Below are 19582 nucleotides of genomic sequence, written 5' to 3' on the forward strand. Positions count from 1 at the left end.
GCACCCATCCAAGCTGGGGAGCGGGTTACCGGTGGGAACCCATTGGAACCGTTTACAGTACACAGGTGCAGGGAAAGGCAGTCACCATCAACCTGCCGGGAGAAACAACACCGCAGCCGTCTGTGGGACCCGTCCATCCAGCCGTGTGTTTTACCGAGAACTGTGTCCTCATCATTTGCTGAGTGAGTACCACCGTGCCATGCGGCACAGCACTGCCCTCGCGACCCTGCACCATCACCGGGCCCCGGGACAACCAACCCCCTACCCGCAGAGGGGAGAACTAACAACAAAGCTGCTCCCTGTCACCGCTCCCGGGATCCCCGTCTAGAGCAGCGGTGGTGTTACCAATATCACCACAACCGTGGGTGGCGTCACGGACAATAACCAAATCCCCACAATCCCCACCCTTTCACTCACGGGCGAGGAACGCCGCTCGAGTCCCCGCGATCCGGCCCACCGCTCGAGCCACCACCGAGCAGCAGCAACCGCAGCAGCAGCGGCCGGACCCGAGCAGTGGGAGAACGCAGCGTCCCCTCCTTCGCCCGCGACATAAGCAGCCTGGTCCTATCACCAGTCCAGGACCGAAGGCACGTCTGGGTACACGGACCCTAGGTCCAGGAGAAGCTTTAGGCGACCCGGCAATTAACCTGCGGCGGACAGGGCTTTATGGACTGTTCCCACCAAGCTCAGAGATCGGGGGCACTAGCGCAACGAGGGGGATAGGGCTTTCCTTGCAAGCGGCCCAATGAAATCCCAAGCTTGAGCTCCTGAGAGCAGGCTCCTTCACTTAGCCATAGTGGGGAACAGGGCCCGGACAGCTCCAAGCTACCGAGCCACAACGGTTAATCCAAATTTTGTGTCAGGAGGCAGCTTACGGACCACCAGGCAGTGCTACAGGAGACGGAACCCGGACAAGCTCCCCTCGAGAGGCAACGGCAGCCAGAGACTTGGTTTACCCTGTTGTCAGCGCCTGCTTCATTGCTGAGTGAGTACCCGACTGACCCCTGCACTGCAACCCCCGTATCTCCATCCAGAGTCTTGGGGCCTACCCCTAGCCGTGAAGGGTAATGTCATCTTGCTGCCCCACTCCATTACCCCGGGTACTCACAATGGCAGTGGCAGTACTCCCAATTACCGTACACCACTGGTGGCGTCACGACTCACGAACTATATAAATTCCCCTGTAAATACTCCCTTTTACATTTGAGTGTGCCCCTGAGCCCCTGGGTCCGGAGACCCTCGAGCCACGAGCAATCACCACCCCCGGATCCGAGCGGTTCGATCAGATGCAGGGGCGGCACAGGCACTCAGGCTATTGTGACTGTCAAAGGGGCACAGGGGCATTATTACTTTATAGGTAGCAAAATGGGCACTGTTTTCTATTCCACTTGCACGGGGCATTAATATATTCTAGAGGTTTGGTTTTCCATCTAGAGGGCACAAAGGAGACATTATTATTACTATGTAAGGGGCACAGTGGTGACATTATTATGTGGGTTAGCAAGAGATGCCCTGTTTTGAACCACACAATAGGTGCAATAATCGGGACACATATGGCTGCAGCAGCTCAGCATTGGATTGTCAGCAGGATGTAGAGTTTGTGCATGTTGGGAATAGATGGGGACTGTCCTGGAAATATGACAAGCCAAATATGTCTTTGTTGTAATTTCTGCACACAAGTCATGGCTGGAGAAGTTGTCATGTCAGTCTGGACCAGATGGAAAAGATAGGAAAAATGAACAAAATGTCAGCTGTAAGGCCCTGTGCGCACTGGAAAGCAGGGTCAGAAAGATTACCGCACCCGAAAACCGCATGCGGGTTGGTACATGTGTTTTAATGCATTCAATGCAATAAAGCACATTGAAAAAAAAAAAGTAATTTCCTTCTGAGATAGATAGTAGATAGATAGATAGATAAATAGACAGAATACATAGATAGATGGATAGATAGATAGATAGAGGACAGATCAATCAACAATCGACACACTGCATTTCTCCCGAGCGGTAGTGTGTTCCCATTACCAGCCGTGAGAAATGACCTGTAATTACCTCTGCAGGATCGTTGCGAGGCTGCATTCAGTACAGTGTCAGTCACAGCTGGATGCAAGCGACGTGGGACCTCGGTGGATTACGCCAGAGCTGTGTGTTGGGGGTTTATAAAGGGGTGAAAGAGGGGCTTTTTTGTGTTTGATTTGAAATAAAGGATTTTTCAGTGTTTGTGTTTTTTCACTTTACTTACAGGTTAATCATGAAAGCTGTCTCATAGACGCAGCCAAGATTAAAGCCTGGACTTAGTGGTGGCGATGCGCTGACATTAACTCATTATTACCCTGATTGCCACCGCATCACGGCAACAGGAAGAGCCGGGACACTCCGGGACTGCCGCATAATGGATGCGACAGTCCCGGGGCAGCTGCGGGCTGATATTCTCGGCTGCGAGACAGGGTGGGGCATTAACCCTGGCCCTCGCCCTCCTGAGCCTGAGAATACTGGGCCGCCGCTGTGTGTTTACCTCGGCTGGACGGGAAAAATACGGCGGAGCCCACTTTTTTTTATTTTTATATGTCTGTTTGATTTCTATGTGTATTCTATATGTCCGTGTCTGTGTGTGATTGTGATGTGTGTATGTTCTATGTCTGTGTCTGTGTGTGTGTGTGTGTGTGTTTACTCTGCTCCGCTTCCTCTTCATGTCATAATGACATCACTTCCTTGCAAACCGCAGGCAGTGATGAACATTATATCCCGAAACCGCGAAATACCGCAGGGAATAACACAGGAAAACGCAATGAACCACACAGAATTTGCTACCTGCTTTATTCCCTGCGGGATTTCCCGATTACATTGCAGTCAATGGAGTGAAATGTCGCAGCGACATGCGGAAAAGAAGTGACATGCAATTGTTTTTGCTGCGGGAATCCCGCAGCAAAACATGCAGCTGTCAAAATCTGCATAGTGCGCACAGCATTTTATTTCCCATAGGATTTGCTGGTGAATCACTGCAGAGATGTTATGAACATAACATGCAGCGAAACATGCAGCAAAACCGCAGGAAATCCGCGGCAAAAACCGGTAAGTGCGCACAGGGCCTATGGCTAAGGCTAGTTTCACACATCCGGCTTTTCGCTGGTTTGCTGGATTCAACGCACGCCAGTACAGTGTATAAAGTACAGTGGCAGCGCTGTAACTTCCGGGTCACATGCTCCGGTCGCATGACAGCATGTGACCGGCGCTTGTCGCTCTCCCATTGTACTGTATACACTGTACTGACATGCGCCGCATCCGGCAAACTGGCGAAAAGCTGGATGTGTGAAACTAGCCTAAGTTCACACTTCCGTTGTTTTGCATCAGTCACAATCTGTCGCCTTGAGGATTTATGGTATCCTACAAAATATTTTGCAGGAATCCGTTTTTTTTCCCATAGACTTCTATTAGCGACGGATTGTGAGTAATGGCCCTGCGTTGCATCCGCCTCGTGACGGATCAGTCGTTTACTGACTGACCGTCAGGTGGGAGCAACGCTGAATGTAACGTTTTTTGTATGCAGCGGATCGTTATTTTACCGTAAGCATGCGCACAGTAAAAAACCATGATGACTGTAAATTCAGTTCCAGTTGCCGCGGCCGGAATGACCAGCTGATTGGCCAGCGGCTGGCTATTGCGAACGATCAGCTGATCAGCCGGCTATTGTGAACGATCAGCTGATCAGCCAGCGGCCGGCTATTGTGAACGATAAGCTGATTGCCCGGCGGCCGACTATTGTGAACGATCAGCTGATCAGCCGGCGGCCCGCTATTGTGAACGATCAGCTGATCGCCCGGCGGCCGGCTATTATGAACGATCAGCTGATCGTTCACAATAGCCGGCCGCCGGTAAACAGTAAAAAAAACCCCACAACGGATTGTTTTTTGCAGCATCAGTCACATCAGTTGTGCCACTATCTGCAACGTATCCGTTGCATCAGTCACACAACTGATTGTGACTGATGCAAAACAACTGAATTGTGAACTTCGCATAAGTCACCATAATATCTATACTGTAGTCTGTAACTTCTTAATATATCACCATATGGCGGTAATATTTGTGTTGGTCTTTGTATAGAGATTGTTTTTCAGCAGCAGTGTGGTCTTTTACTGCGGTTCCCCTATACTCACTATTAGGCTAGGGTTACACAATCCTATTTTCTTCATAAGAGAAAAACCATCTGATTATGATAATAAGACTCTGCTCTGTGGTTGACAACATCTGATTAGAGAAGGATCCATTTTTCTTGAATGTGGAGGAGAATTAAAGCAAAATAAAATTCTTCATCTTCTCAATTCTGTCAGTCTGTGAAAATTGGACAGTACTTGGATGTCATAGACTGAAATGGTCGAGTGCGATCAGATTTCCAGATGCAAATAGTGCATCCTGCAATTTTTTCCCTCTGAGCACTTGACCAGATGAAAACATCAGACATCTGAACTGCCTCACTAAATAACATTTGTTCCAGTGCGAGCTGTTTTTTTTCTTGGATCACACTGAGACAAAAAATACAGTTGTCTGCATGAATACATAGGGTGCTGCACCATAGTTGTAAGCATGGTTATTTGGTTAGGGGTCCACTTAGAAGTTGTCATTTTCCCTGGACTGGTGCTAATGATATTTTAAGTTTATTTAAGCTCTGGATGCAAGCAGGTGGCTTGCACTCATCTGTGGTATCATTGCTGAAACTTTGCTGAACTTCTACCTGAGTCATCTGTGAATAGGTAGTTCATAGATTGTCCCCCTATGTGTCCTCTTTGTGTCTTCTTTAGTGTTTAGTGGGGTTGACAAAAAAGCTCATCCCATCCGTTCCCTATTTAAAGCCTAGCGCTAGGGATACCTACAGTAGTTACAGGTATCTGGCTCGGTGCATAGGTGCAGAACTTATCTAGGGTGTTGAGGGACCCCAGGGACCAGCAGTAGGTTTGGTCAAAGGTTAACCATCTCACTCTTCCCTAGACACAGGATTTCCCTTCCTTTCCCTTTTGCCATTTGTTGGTACTTTCCCATACCTAGCAATACATGATCATTGTGAATTCCCTGCAACTTCCTTCTTTCCTAGAAATGTATCACGTAAAGGATATGTCATAAGTAGCTTTAGTTTCTCTTGCAAAATATATCTGTATGAATCTTTGTACGTGTCATCTAGGATACACACAATACATTTAATAGTTTGTTTTATATGTCACTACCAGTAAAAATATGTACAGTATAGATAGGTAATTCACTATTAGAAATTACTATTGCCTCCACAATATCTCAGTAAATTGTAATATTCTCCAGCTTGTTACCCCATGTGCAATGAGTGCAATGGTTCGTACATGATTATTAAAATATAAACATTATCCAATCTCTGAACTTGGATACAGACTTTTTTTTTAGTCCGTGTTTGAGTCTGAGGCGCGGACGTCCAGTGTTCAGTACGAACCCCGATCTTAAAAGTTCGGGTTTGCTCATCCCTAGTACCTATAAATTCTATGCCTACATGATATCAGGAATTATATTACCTATATGTGGCCTCTCATTATCATAATTGATTCCGATACAATTCAATTGCAACCTATAAAAAGACTCTGGAATCATGAATTTCAGTATTCAAAAATAGACATTTAGTTTTACAAAAGTGCTCGTGCAGACAATAATGTTAAGTTCATTATACATAGGATCATAAATTTGGAATATGGGGAGGGATGTAAGGCCGCACTAAAGGGGGTAGTGCAACACAGGTGGCAGCTACAAAAACTTGGACCATAAGTTAAATCTAAATTACTGCCTTATATATATATAAATAGGCATATTTTAGAGGCACAGGGACTGCCAAAATTCGGGCATAATGCACATACTCTTAGATCTTATGAGGCACTACTATTGCTAGTATATCAAACAGAAGTGCTCTCCGTAGCCTCAAGGGTTAAGAAGGGAGCACATATCACATATATATAGTCAAGTGGTCAGCATGGTATTAGAAGTCTCTACATAGCTAGCCCCTATTCACAGCATTGCCCCATTAGCAAGTCACTTTACCTGTAGCCATTAATGAAAGGTATAGGTCCTATGTAGCGCCTCTGATTGCACTTGCCCCAACATCGACGCGCGTTTCACCGCACTGCCGGTTTCATCAGGAGTAGTGATGAGCGAGCATGCTTGTAACTACTCGGTGCTCGCACGAGTATCGCTGTACTCGGGCTGCTCGTCGGGGACCGAGTAATCTCGCGATACTCGTGCTGTACTCGTGGTCTTCATTTCTGCATGTTGGCGCTCTTTTGAGAGCCAGCCCTCATGCAGGGATTGGCTGGCAGACCACTGCAATGCCACAGCCCTGTTAGTTGTGGAATTGCAGTGATTGGCCGGCCTGCACAGCGTGACCGAGCCTTTATATCGGCCGGCGCGCTGTGCTCTGCTCACAGCTATCCAGACAGTCAGTGCAGGGAGAGTGTCGCTGATTCAGGGAAAGCTTTGCGGCCCTTTATAGCTTTTTCAGTTGCAGGGCTGCAAACAGTGTGACCAAAAGTCCTTCTCAGGACTATTCTAGTTGTATACAGGCAGGCAGGGTATAGCCAGGTCGGAGTACAGTAGCAGAGTCCTTCTCAGGACTATTGTTGCTATATACAGGCAGGGTATAGCCAGGTCTGAATACAGGCTAGTGACCAAAAGAGTCCTTGTCAGGACTATTGTACCAGTATACAGGCAGGCAGGCAGGCAGGGTAGTGGTGACCGTATACCAGCCTTCATCATATCTGGGGCTGGTGTACACAGTGTAAAACAGTCCAGATAGTGTCTGACTTGTCTGTAATTGTCGCTCCCCAAAAAAAACCTGTTAGGTTCTTATTGCGTCCGTGCTTGGATTTAAAACCGCACGTGTGTGCCTGTTGGTGGCAGCGTACAGGTGCACTTGTGTGCAATTTCCAGAAACTTTGATATAACGCACAAGTAGTGAATATACACGTCAGCAGTGCACAGCATTGCAAAATGCGCAAGGGCATTGGCAAGGAACAAGGAAGTGGACGTGATGGTGGTGCAGGCAGAGGCCGAGGTCGTGGGCAAGCTCTAATTTCGCCACAACAAAGGGCCACATCTAGTCGCTCGCACGTCCTGTCCCAAATTCTTGGGGACCGCAGCAGTATACCGCTCTTGAACCAAGACCAGTGTCAACAGGTTGTTAGTTGGATAGCAGATAATGCTTCCAGTCAGATTGGCACCACCACAAACACTCTGTCTTCCACACGGTCAAGTGTCAGTAGCCGTGATACTGCACCGCACATTTCTGAACCTGATCCTCCTTCCTACCACCAGGCTGAGTACACGTCCTCCTCGGACATTAATGATCCCACACTTGGACACTCGGAAGAGCTGTTCACGTTTCCATTCACACATTCTGGCCTCTCGCCAGCTCATATTGAAGTGGGTCATGAGGAGATCGTCTGTACAGATGGCCAAATATTTGAGCAGCCACGTTCTCACGAAGTTGGCAACGTGTCTCAACAAGTGGTGGACGATGATGAGACACAATTGTCAGGAAGTCAGGAGGAGGAGCAGGGTGCGGAAGAGGAAGACGACGTGGTGGATGATCCAGTAACTGACCCAACCTGGCAGGAGGATATGCAGAGCGAGGACAGCAGTGCACAGGGGGAGGGAGGCGTAGCATCACAACAGGCAGTAAGAAGCAGGGTGGTGGCCCCAGGCAGAAGTCAGGCAACCGTTCCCCGGAACAACACGACACAAGGTGCCTGTACAAATGTTAGGTCTTCCCGAGTCTGGCAGTTTTTTAAGTTGGATCCAGATGATTCAAAAAAGGCCATTTGCAACACCTGCCGTGCCAGCATCAGCAGGGGTACCAAAACTAGCAGCCTGACCACCACCAGCATGATCAGGCACATGTCAGCCAAGCACCCGACTTTGTGGGAAGTACAACAGAGTCGAGGAGCAGTGCTTGCTGATGTCACTGCTACGTCTTCGCTGGTTGTGCATGCGAGCCAATCCCCTGTCCATGCTGCCTGCGAACAAGCCTCCTCCACTCCTGCACCTGCAGTTGCCTACGCAGAAAGAACACCATCATCAAGCACGTCCTTGTCCCAGCGCAGCGTTCAGTTATCCATTCAGCAAACCTTTGAACGCAGGCGCAAATACACTGCCAACACCCCACATGCCACAGTTCTAAATGCTAACATTTCGCGACTGCTTGCGCTGGAAATGTTGCCTTTTAGGCTGGTGGAGACAGAAGCATTCCGTGACCTGATGGCGGCAGCTGTCCCACGTTACTCGGTCCCCAGCCGCCACTATTTCTCCCGGTGTGCCGTCCCCGCGTTGCATAACCACGTGTCACAAAACATCACACGTGCCCTGAACAACGCTGTTTCACCCAAGGTCCACCTAACCACAGACACGTGGACAAGTGCTTGTGGGCAAGGCCGCTACATCTCGTTGACGGCACACTGGGTTAATATTGTGGAAGCTGGGACCCAGTCTGAGCGAGGGACGGAACACGTCCTTCCCACACCAAGGTTTGCAGGCCCTACCTCAGTCAGTGTTTCACCCACACTCTACAGCTCCGGAATGTCATGCTCTTCAGCCTCCTCCTCCTCCTGCGCATCCTCATCCACTGTACCCTCCACACCAGTCACAAGCTGGAAGCACTGCAGCACTGCCTCGGCGAAGCGGCAACAGGCTGTGCTGAAGCTAATCTGCATAGGTGACAAACCCCACAATGCAGAAGAGCTGTGGACAGCTCTGAAACAGCAGGCAGATCACTGGCTCACACCTCTGAACCTAAAGCCATGAAAGGTCGTGTGTGACAATGGCCGGAACCTGGTGGCGGCTTTGAGGCGAGGCCAGCTGACACATGTTCCATGCGTGGCCCATGTGCTCAACCTCGTGGTTCAGCGGTTTCTAAAGTCATACCCAGAGCTGTCTGATCTGCTGGTAAAAGTTCGCCGCCTGTCTGCACATTTTCGAAAGTCACCTACTGCTTCAGCCGGCCTTGCCGGCTTTCAGCGCCGTTTGCATCTTCCGGCTCACAGACTGGTGTGTGATGTCCCCACGCGTTGGAATTCAACTCTGCACATGTTGGTCAGGATATGTGAGCAGAAGAGGGCAGTTGTTGAGTACCTGCATCACCTAAGCCGTCGGGAAATGGGTCAAACTCCACACATAACACCTGAGGAGTGGAGATGGATGTCAGACCTATGTACCATCCTCCAAAACTTTGAGGACTCCACCAAGATGGTGAGTGGTGATGACGCCATTATTAGCGTCACCATACCGCTACTCTGCCTTCTAAAACGGTCTCTGCTGAAAAACAAACATGATGCATTGCAGGCGGAGCGCGATGAGTTGCAGCAAGAAACAGTAGTGGGTGTGGGTGATAACACACAGCCCAGCCTCGTCTCATCACAACGTGCAGTGGAGGACTATGACGAGGAGGAGGATGAAGACATGGAGCAACTCTCCGGCCAAATTGAGGATATGACATGCACACCAGTCATATCCTCGGTTCAGCGTGGCTGGCCAGAGGACAGGGTAGATGAGGAGGAGGAGGAGGAGGAGGAGGAGGAGGACAGCATGTTCAGTCATCTTGTTGGTCAGGCTACTGAAGTCCTGGCTGTTAAGAGTCTGGCGCACATGGCTGACTTTATGGTAAGCTGCCTGTCTCGTGACCCTCGCGTTAAGAACATCTTGGCCGACAATCATTACTGGTTGGTAACACTGTTAGACCCACGCTACAAGGAGAACTTTTTGTCTCTTATTCCCGTGGAGGAGAGGTCAACCAAAATGCAGCAGTTCCGGAAGGCCATAGTCACGGAAGTAGGCAAAGCATTCCCCTCACAAAACGCTAGCGGCATAGGTCAGGAATCAGTGGACAACCGAGGCGTACAGCCGAGAGAGGCACAAGTCCAATCCGCCAGAGGTAGGGGAACAGTCTTTAAGATGTGGGACAGTTTTCTCAGCCCCTCACGTACCACAGCCCCTGAGGTGCGGGGTAGTGCCACAAGAAATCCTAAGTTTGCCCACATGCTGAAGGAGTACCTTGCAGATCGAACAACTGTACTCCGACATTCCTCTGTGCCTTACAATTATTGGGTATCCAAGCTGGACACGTGGCATGAATTGGCTCTCTACGCCTTGGAAGTCCTGGCCTGCCCTGCTGCTAGCGTTTTGTCAGAGCGTGTTTTTAGTGCCGCAGGTGGAATCATTACAGATAAACGCACCCGCCTGTCAACTGAAAATGCTGACAGGCTGACTCTGATCAAGATGAACAAGGGTTGGATTGGGCCAGACTTCACCACACCACCAGCAAATGAGAGCGGAATTTAAAGTTTGCCATGTACCTCCACTCACCCATGGGTACACACTTCTGGACTTTGGATAATCGCTGGACTGCTCCTCCTTCTCCTCATGCGCCACCATGATGATGACCGTTACAAATTGCAATACTTAGGCCTTTGTTTCAGGTATACCCCCAGTGGTAAATTTTTTCGCCCATTCTTTGCAGAATGGACATTACAACGACAGGAGACCCGCTCCTTTGCAATGGGAACAATGTTTTGAGGCCCTCATGCACGTCTCTACCCAGGGACAACGTGGAGCCTCCCAATTTTTGGCTGCCCTGCCTAAGGGCTATACTATAATACACCCACTTCCTGACAATGGACACTTAATGTTTTGAGGCCCTCATGCACGTCTCTACCCAGGGACAATGTGGAGCCTCCCAATTTTTGGCTGCCCTGCCTAAGGGCTATACTATAATACACCCACTTCCTGACAATGGACACTTAATGTTTTGAGGCCCTCATGCACGTCTCTACCCAGGGACAATGTGGAGCCTCCCAATTTTTGGCTGCCCTGCCTAAGGGCTATACTATAATACACCCACTTCCTGACAATGGACACTTAATGTTTTGAGGCCCTCATGCACGTCTCTACCCAGGGACAATGTGGAGCCTCCCAATTTTTGGCTGCCCTGCCTAAGGGCTATACTACAATAGACCCACTTCCTTACAATGGGCACTTCAGGTTTACAGGCCATCATGCACGTCTCTATCCAGGGACAACGTGGAGCCTCCCAATTTTTGGCTGCCCTGCCTAAGGGCTATACTACAATAGACCCACTTCCTTACAATGGGCACTTCAGGTTTACAGGCCATCATGCACGTCTGTATGCAGGGGCATTGGTGAACCTCACAATTTTGGACTGCCCTGGCAAAGGAAAATACTACAAAGACTCACTTCCTCAAAATGGGCACATTAGACTCAAGAGGCCTTCATGTACGTCTCTTCTCAGGGACATCGGAGTGCCACACAATGTTTTCACATAAAATCTTTCATGTATTAATCTCAAAAAGTAACATACACCAGCTCTATCTCACTATTGGGTATGTGCCCTTAACATTTCTGCCATGAAAAATCATTTTGGGGTCATTTTGGAAGGTTTTCTGGTGAGTCCGTAAAAATGGCGTGAAACGCGGACAAAATTGTTCACAGCTGTGACTTTTGAGTGATAAATGCTTCAAGGGGTCTTCCCCATGCTGTTGCCATGTCATTTGAGCACTCTTCTGAGACTTTTGTGACATTTTTAGGGTTTCTACATGCTGCCGGGGGGTCATTTCACAAAAATACTCGGGTCTCCCATAGGATAACATTGGGCTCGTTGCTCGGCCCGAGTACACGAGTATCTTGGGAGGCTCGGCCCGAGCTTCGAGCACCCGAGCTTTTTAGTACTCGCTCATCACTAATCAGGAGGTATGAAACCTGCTGAAACCAGCAGTGCGGTGAAACGCGCGTCGAGGTTGGGGCAAGTGCAATCAGAGGCGCTACATAGGACCTATACCTTTCATTAATGGCTACAGGTAAAGTGACTTGCTAATGGGGCAATGCTGTGAATAGGGGCTAGCTATGTGGAGACTTCTAATACCATGCTGACCACTTGACAATATATACATGTGATATGTGCTCCCTTCTTAACCCTTGAGGCTACGGAGAGCACTTCTGTTTGATACACTAGCAATAGTAGTGCCCCATAAGATCTAAGAGTATGTGCATTATGCCCGAATGTTGGCAGTCCCTGTGCCTCTAAAATATGCCTATTTATATATATAAGGCATTAATTTAGATTTAACTTATGGTCCAAGTTTTTGTAGCTGCCACCTGTGTTGCACTACCCCTTTAGTGTGGCCTTACATCCCTCCCCATATTCCATATTTATGATCCTATGTATAATGAACTTAACATTATTGTCGGCACAAGCACTTTTGTAAAAATAAATGTCTATTTTTGAATACTGAAATTCATGATTCAAGAGTCTTTTTATAGGTTGCAAATGATATCAGGAATTATCTGATTACCATTATTGTTACTGTCTTGGAATTTTCCAATTTCTGGATTAACAGGCATCTATCAATAGGATCAACCGTTCTAAGCTGTCTATATGGGTATTTAGGTCATAAAATATTTAAATCAAATGATACCTTGAAAACTGAAACCCAGTGAATAGTTCCCAACATATCCATGTTTCTTCGGCGCTCTATTGGGAGACCCAGACGATTGAGACCCAGACGATTGGGTGTATAGCACTGCCTCCGGAGGCCACACAAAGCAATTACACTAAAAAGTGTAAGGCCCCTCCCCTTCTGGCTATACACCCCCAGTGGGATCACTGGCTCACCAGTTTTCTGCTTTGTGCGAAGGAGGTCAGACATCCACGCATAGCTCCACTGTTTGTAGTCAGCAGTAGCTGCTGGCTATATCGGATGGAAGAAAAGAGGGCCCATATGGGGCCCCCAGCATGCTCCCTTCTCACCCGCGGTGGTGCTTGTAAGGTTGAGGTACCTATTGCTGGTACAGAGGCTGGAGCCCACATGCTGTTTTCCTTCCACATCCCCTGGAGGGCTCTGTGGAAGTGGGATCTTGCCGGCCCCCAAGCCCTGGGGCCGGGCTCCATCCACAGACCCAGAGAACCTGCTGGATTTGGAGCGGGAGTGCCGTTCAGGGACAAGGCCCTGCAACTTTCAGGTACTCTGTGTCCCCGGCAGGCACGGACACTCTCAAGGCTTGCTGAGCGTTATAGTGCGCCGGGGACAGTAGCGCTGGGGTTAGGTCACTGCAGCTTTGCTGAGTGACGTTACATGTTGGGAACTACTGCGCCGACCGCTCCTGGAGCGGCGGCGCAGCTGCGACTTGTGGTGCGCCGGGGGCTTTGCGCCGACCGCGCTTTTACGGCGGCGGCGCTTCTAACTTTAGCCCCCGGCTTCTGCGGCCTAGCGCCGCTTCGTTCCCGCCCCCACCCTGTCAATCAGGGTAGGGGAGAGACGCTGCTCAATAGGCAGCGCCGAGGGCTGGAGCTTTATTTACATGCTCCAGCCCTCTCACTAGGCACAGTGGGAAGCAGGCTTCCCGCTCTTCGTCTGTATACGCCCAGGGCCCGCCCCCCCTCTCCACAAGGACGCCGGCAGCCATTACACATGCGGTCTGGCTGGGGAAAGGCAGCAGGCTCTGGGAGACCCAGACTAAAGGGATTTCGGCGCCCACACACCCGCTCCTAAGCGGGCGGTAAGCTGCACTTTAGTGCTGGCCCCACTAGTGCCTCAGTGTTATATTAGTGTACTTTTTTCTTGGTACCATATATATATATATAGTTGCACTGTAAGGTCGCTTCTTGGCTGGACACCCTGTACTGCTCTGAGGAGGCAGCAACATGTCATCCGCAAAACGCAAAGGTGCCAAGGCACGGGCTGTGTACACTGTTTGTACTGCATGTGGGGCTAATCTACCAGCAGGCTCCAACGACTCTCATTGTGTGCAATGTTCAGTCCCAGTGGCACTTCGTCAGCCAGAGCCTATTGTGGTGGTAGCCCAGGCAGAGTCGCCTGTGAACCCTGCCCCGGTGACGGGGACAGACTTTGCAGTTTTTGCTGATAAAATGTCTGTGACTATGACAAAAATCCTGGAGACCTTGCAGTCCAGGCCAGTTACTCAGACCATGGACACTGCTGTGTCTATGCTCTCCGGTCCCCCTCAGTTGGAACTAATCCGTGCTCCAAGGGGGTCTCAAGCATCACAGGCTGAAGTCTCTGACTCAGATGACAGTCCCAGGCAGCCTAAGCGAGCTCGCTGGGAAAGACCCTCCACGTCATCACACTGCTCAGGGTCTCAGCGAGAAGAGTCTCTCTGTGATGAGACTGAGGACGGTGATCAGGATTCTAATCCTGAGGCCCCTCTCAATCTGGATGCCCCTGATGGTGACGCCATGGTTAATGACCTTATATCGGCAATTAATAGACTGTTGGATATTTCTACCCCAGCCCCTTCTGCAGAGGAGGCAGCTGCACAGCAGGAGAAGTTCCATTTCCTGTATCCCAAGTGTAAATTAAGTGCTTTTTTGGACCACTCTGACTTCAGAGAATCGATCCAGAAACACGACGCTCATCCAGACAAGCGTTTCTCTAAACGTTCTAAGGATACCCGTTATCCTTTTCCCTCTGAGGTGGCCAAACGCTGGACCCAGTGTCCAAAGGTGGATCCCCCAATTTCCAAGCTTGCGGCTAGATCCATAGTCGCAGTAGAGGATGGCGCTTCACTTAAAGATGCCAACGACAGACAGATGGACCTTTGGTTGAAATCTGTCTATGAAGCTATCGGCGCGTCGTTTGCTCCAGCATTCGCGGCCGTGTGGGCACTCCAAGCTATTTCAGCTGGTTTAGCACAGGTGGATGCTATCATACATCCAGCAGTACCGCAGGTGGCGTCCCTAACTTCGCAAATGTCTGCGTTTGCGACCTATGCTATCAATGCTGTCCTAGAATCTACGAGCCGTACCGCTATGGCGTCCGCCAATTCTGTGGTTTTGCGCAGAGCCTTGTGGTTAAAGGACTGGAAAGCAGATGCTGGTTCCAAAAAATGCTTAACCAGCTTGCCATTATCTAGAGACAGACTGTTTGGTGAGCCATTGGCTGAAATCATAAAACAGTCCAAGGGTAAGGACTCTTCCTTACCACAGCCCAGAGCAAGTAAACCTCAACAGAAAAAGTGGCAGTCGAGGTTTCGGTCCTTTCGAGGCTCGGGCAAGGCCCAATTCTCCTCGTCCAAAAGGACTCAGAAAGAACAAGGGAGCTCAGATTCCTGGCGGGCTCACTCACGCCCCAGGAAAGCAAATGGAGGAACCGCTTCCAAAGCGGCTACCTCATGACTTTCGGCCTCCTCCCTCCGCATCCTCGGTCGGTGGCAGGCTCTCCCGCTTTTGCGACATTTGGCTGTCACAGGTCAAAGACCGGTGGGTAACAGACATTTTGTCTCGCGGGTACAGAATCGAGTTCAGTTCTCGGCCTCCACTTCGGTTCTTCAGAACCTCCCCACACCCCAACCGAGCAGATGCCCTGCTGCAGGCGGTGGACTCTCTAAGAGCAGAAGGAGTCGTGATCCCGGTCCCCCCTCAGGAACGGGGGCGAGGATTTTACTCCAATCTCTTTGTGGTTCCAAAAAAGGACGGCTCCTTCCGTCCTGTTCTGGACCTAAAACTGCTCAACAAGCATGTGAACGCCAGGCGGTTCCGGATGGAATCCCTCCGCTCAGTCATTGCCTCAATGTCTCAAGGAGATTTCCTAGCATCAATAGACATCAAAGATGCTTATCTCCACGTGCCGATTGCTACAGAGCACCAACGCTTTCTACGCTTCGTGATAGGAGACGACCATCTTCAGTTCGTAGCTCTGCCATTTGGTCTGGCGACAGCCCCTCGGGTGTTCACCAAGATCATGGCGGCAGTGGTAGCAGTCTTGCACTCTCACGGACACTCTGTGATCCCTTACTTGGACGATCTACTGGTCAAGGCACCCTCTCAAGAGGCATGCCAACTCAGCCTGAATGTTGCACTGGAGACTCTCCAGGCGTTCGGGTGGATCATCAACTTCCCAAAGTCAAATCTGTCACCGACCCAATCACTAACGTATCTTGGCATGGAGTTTCATACTCTCTCAGCGATAGTGAAGCTTCCGCTGGACAAGCAGCGGTCTCTACAAACTGGGGTGCAGGCTCTCCTTCAAAGTCAGTCGCACTCCTTGAGACGCCTCATGCACTTCCTCGGGAAGATGGTGGCGGCAATAGAGGCGGTTCCGTTTGCGCAGTTTCATCTGCGTCCACTTCAATGGGACATTCTCCGCCAATGGGACGGGAAGTCAACATCCCTGGACAGGAAAGTCTCCCTTTCCCAGACGGCCAAGGACTCTCTGCAGTGGTGGCTTCTTCCCACCTCATTATCACAGGGAAGATCCTTCCTACCACCGTCTTGGGCGGTGGTCACGACAGACGCGAGTCTGTCAGGGTGGGGAGCAGTCTTTCTCCACCACAGGGCTCAGGGTACGTGGACTCAGCAGGAGTCCACCCTTCAGATCAATGTTCTGGAAATCAGAGCAGTGTATCTTGCCCTACTAGCCTTCCAGCAGTGGCTGGAAGGAAGGCAGATCCGAATTCAGTCGGACAACTCCACAGCGGTGGCATACATCAACCACCAAGGGGGGACACGCAGTCGGCAAGCCTTCCAGGAAGTCCGGCGGATTCTGATGTGGGTGGAAGCCACAGCCTCCACCATATCCGCAGTTCACATCCCCGGCGTAGAAAACTGGGAAGCAGACTTCCTCAGTCGCCAGGGCATGGACGCAGGGGAATGGTCCCTTCACCCAGACGTGTTTCAGGAAATCTGTCGCCGCTGGGGGGTGCCGGACGTCGACCTAATGGCGTCACGGCACAACAACAAGGTCCCAACCTTCATGGCACGGTCTCGCGATCAAAGAGCGCTGGCGGCAGACGCCCTAGTGCAAGATTGGTCGCAGTTCCGGCTCCCTTATGTGTTTCCACCTCTGGCACTCTTGCCCAGAGTGCTACGCAAGATCAGATCCGATTGCAGCCGCGTCATACTTGTCGCCCCAGACTGGCCGAGGAGGGCGTGGTATCCGGATCTGTGGCAGCTCACGGTCGGCCAACCGTGGGCACTCCCAGACCGACCAGACTTACTGTCCCAAGGGCCGTTTTTCCATCGGAATTCTGCGGCCCTGAACCTGACTGTGTGGCCATTGAGTCCTGGATCCTAGCGTCTTCAGGATTGTCCCAAGGGGTCGTTGCCACCATGAGACAGGCTAGGAAGCCCACGTCCGCTAAGATCTACCACAGAACGTGGAGGATATTCTTATCCTGGTCCTCTGCTCAGGGAGTGTCTCCCTGGCCATTTGCATTGCCTACCTTTCTTTCTTTCCTGCAATCTGGGTTAGAAAAAGGTTTGTCGCTCGGCTCCCTTAAAGGTCAGGTCTCGGCGCTATCCGTCTTTTTTCAGAGGCGTTTGGCACGCCTTCCTAAGGTGCGCACGTTCCTACAGGGGGTTTGCCATATCGTACCCCCGTACGAGCGGCCGTTAGATCCATGGGATCTGAACAGGGTACTAGTTGCCCTCCAGAAGCCGCCCTTCGAGCCTCTGAGGGAGGTTTCACTTTCTAGACTATCACAGAAAGTGGCTTTTCTGGTAGCGATCACATCTCTTCGGAGAGTGTCTGAGCTGGCAGCACTATCATCCAAGGCTCCCTTCCTGGTCTTCCACCAGGACAAGGTTGTGCTGCGCCCCATTCAGGAGTTTCTCCCGAAGGTGGTATCCTCTTTTCATCTTAATCAGGATATCTCTTTGCCTTCGTTTTGTCCTCATGCAGTTCATCGGTATGAGAAGGATTTACATTTGTTAGATCTGGTGAGAGCACTCAGAATCTACATTTCCCGCACGGCGCCCTTGCGCCGTTCGGATGCACTCTTTGTCCTTGTCGCTGGTAAGCGCAAAGGGTCGCAGGCTTCTAAGGCCACCCTGGCTCGATGGATCAAAGAACCAATTCTTGAAGCCTACCGTTCTGCTGGGCTTCCGGTTCCATCAGGGCTGAAGGCCCATTCTACCAGAGCCGTGGGTGCATCCTGGGCATTACGACACCAGGCTACGGCTCAACAGGTGTGCCAGGCAGCTACCTGGTCGAGTCTGCACACTTTCACCAAACATTATCAGGTGCATACCTATGCTTCAGAGGACGCCAGCCTAGGTAGAAGAGTCCTGCAGGCGGCAGTTGCCTCCCCGTAGGGGAGGGCTGTCTTGCAGCTCTAACATGAGGTATTTCTTTACCCACCCAGGGACAGCTTTTGGACGTCCCAATCGTCTGGGTCTCCCAATAGAGCGCCGAAGAAGAAGGGAATTTTGTTACTTACCGTAAATTCCTTTTCTTCTAGCTCTTATTGGGAGACCCAGCACCCGCCCTGTTGTCCTTCGTGATTTTTGGTTTGTTTGCGGGTACACATGTTGTTCATGTGAACGGTTTTCAGTTCTCCGATGTTACTCGGAGAGAATTTGTTTAAACCAGTTATTGGCTTTCCTCCTTCTTGCTTTTGCACTAAAACTGGTGAGCCAGTGATCCCACTGGGGGTGTATAGCCAGAAGGGGAGGGGCCTTACACTTTTTAGTGTAATTGCTTTGTGTGGCCTCCGGAGGCAGTGCTATACACCCAATCGTCTGGGTCTCAATCGTCTGGGTCTCCCAATAAGAGCTAGAAGAAAAGGAATTTACGGTAAGTAACAAAATTCCCTTCTTTTCTTATATGCAAATGAGTTGAAATGACCTTTGAGGCAGATTAATTATTTGCATATAGGAGATAATGTGGACTTTGGGAGCCATTCATCGGATTCATTGGATTGTAGATAGCATTTGATCACTTTCTATGACCTGCATGTCCATATAGATGGCTTAGGAGTATGGATTCTACTGATAGATTCCCTTTAACCTCATTACACAACTAGTATAGTCTGTTGTAAGATCCCTAAACACAAAAGGAAGTGGTAGTGGATGACTTAAAAAGAAAAAAGTATGACCTGTGTATATGTATATTATTTTAGCTATTAAAAGCTATAGTATAGTGTTTAGAATTAGTACCAAAGCACATAATGTATAAATAATTTAAACTTCTATTTTTAAGAGATGGTAATACTGCTTATATATTGTACAGCTGACCCATTTCTATGTTAATTATACGTATAAAGACAATTTTCAATTTCCTGTAATACATTTTCATTAATATTCCTTTTACCTGTTTGTGCCATAGCCGTGTTCCGAATAAAAAACACTGTAAAAGAGAATTTATGAAGATGTAACTTTGAGTAAATATTCATATAAAAATGATTAAAGGGCACCTGTTAGACCAATCACCCCACCACAAACTGTTAATGTGGTCATGTTACTCACTGACATATAATGTCATTCATTTCTTCCTTGTTTCTCGTCCATAACTTTACTTAAATAATCAGTTACTCTCTGAAAAAGTGCTCTTGTAATTCATATGCAATTGAGGCTTAAGTGCTCTGGAGTGTCAAAAGACTTCCTTCTGCCTCCTCTATTCCCCAACCATCCCCACGCTCACTAAGGGCGGCTTTGCACGTTGCAACATCGTACGTGCGATGTCGGTGGGGTCAAATCGAAAGTGACGCACATCTGGCGTCACTTTCGACATCGTACTGTGTAAATGCTAGATGATATGATGAACGAGCGCAAAAGCGTCATT

The 19582-nt window shown here is 49.7% G+C and overlaps 1 protein-coding gene across 3 annotated transcripts in view; it reads right to left on the minus strand.

Moving 5' to 3' along the window:
• LOC142296961 (immunoglobulin superfamily member 1-like) overlaps nt 1-19582 on the minus strand; it is a 164908-nt gene that overhangs the window by 113773 nt on the left and 31553 nt on the right. For all 3 annotated transcript variants that reach the window (XM_075341148.1, XM_075341139.1, XM_075341131.1), the window contains exon 3: nt 19112-19147. In XM_075341148.1, coding sequence (XP_075197263.1) covers nt 19112-19147 — 36 coding nt within the window. The remainder of the gene's footprint in view (nt 1-19111; nt 19148-19582) is intronic.

Source organism: Anomaloglossus baeobatrachus, chromosome 1, assembly GCF_048569485.1.
Source record: "Anomaloglossus baeobatrachus isolate aAnoBae1 chromosome 1, aAnoBae1.hap1, whole genome shotgun sequence".
Lineage (NCBI taxonomy): Eukaryota > Metazoa > Chordata > Amphibia > Anura > Aromobatidae > Anomaloglossus > Anomaloglossus baeobatrachus.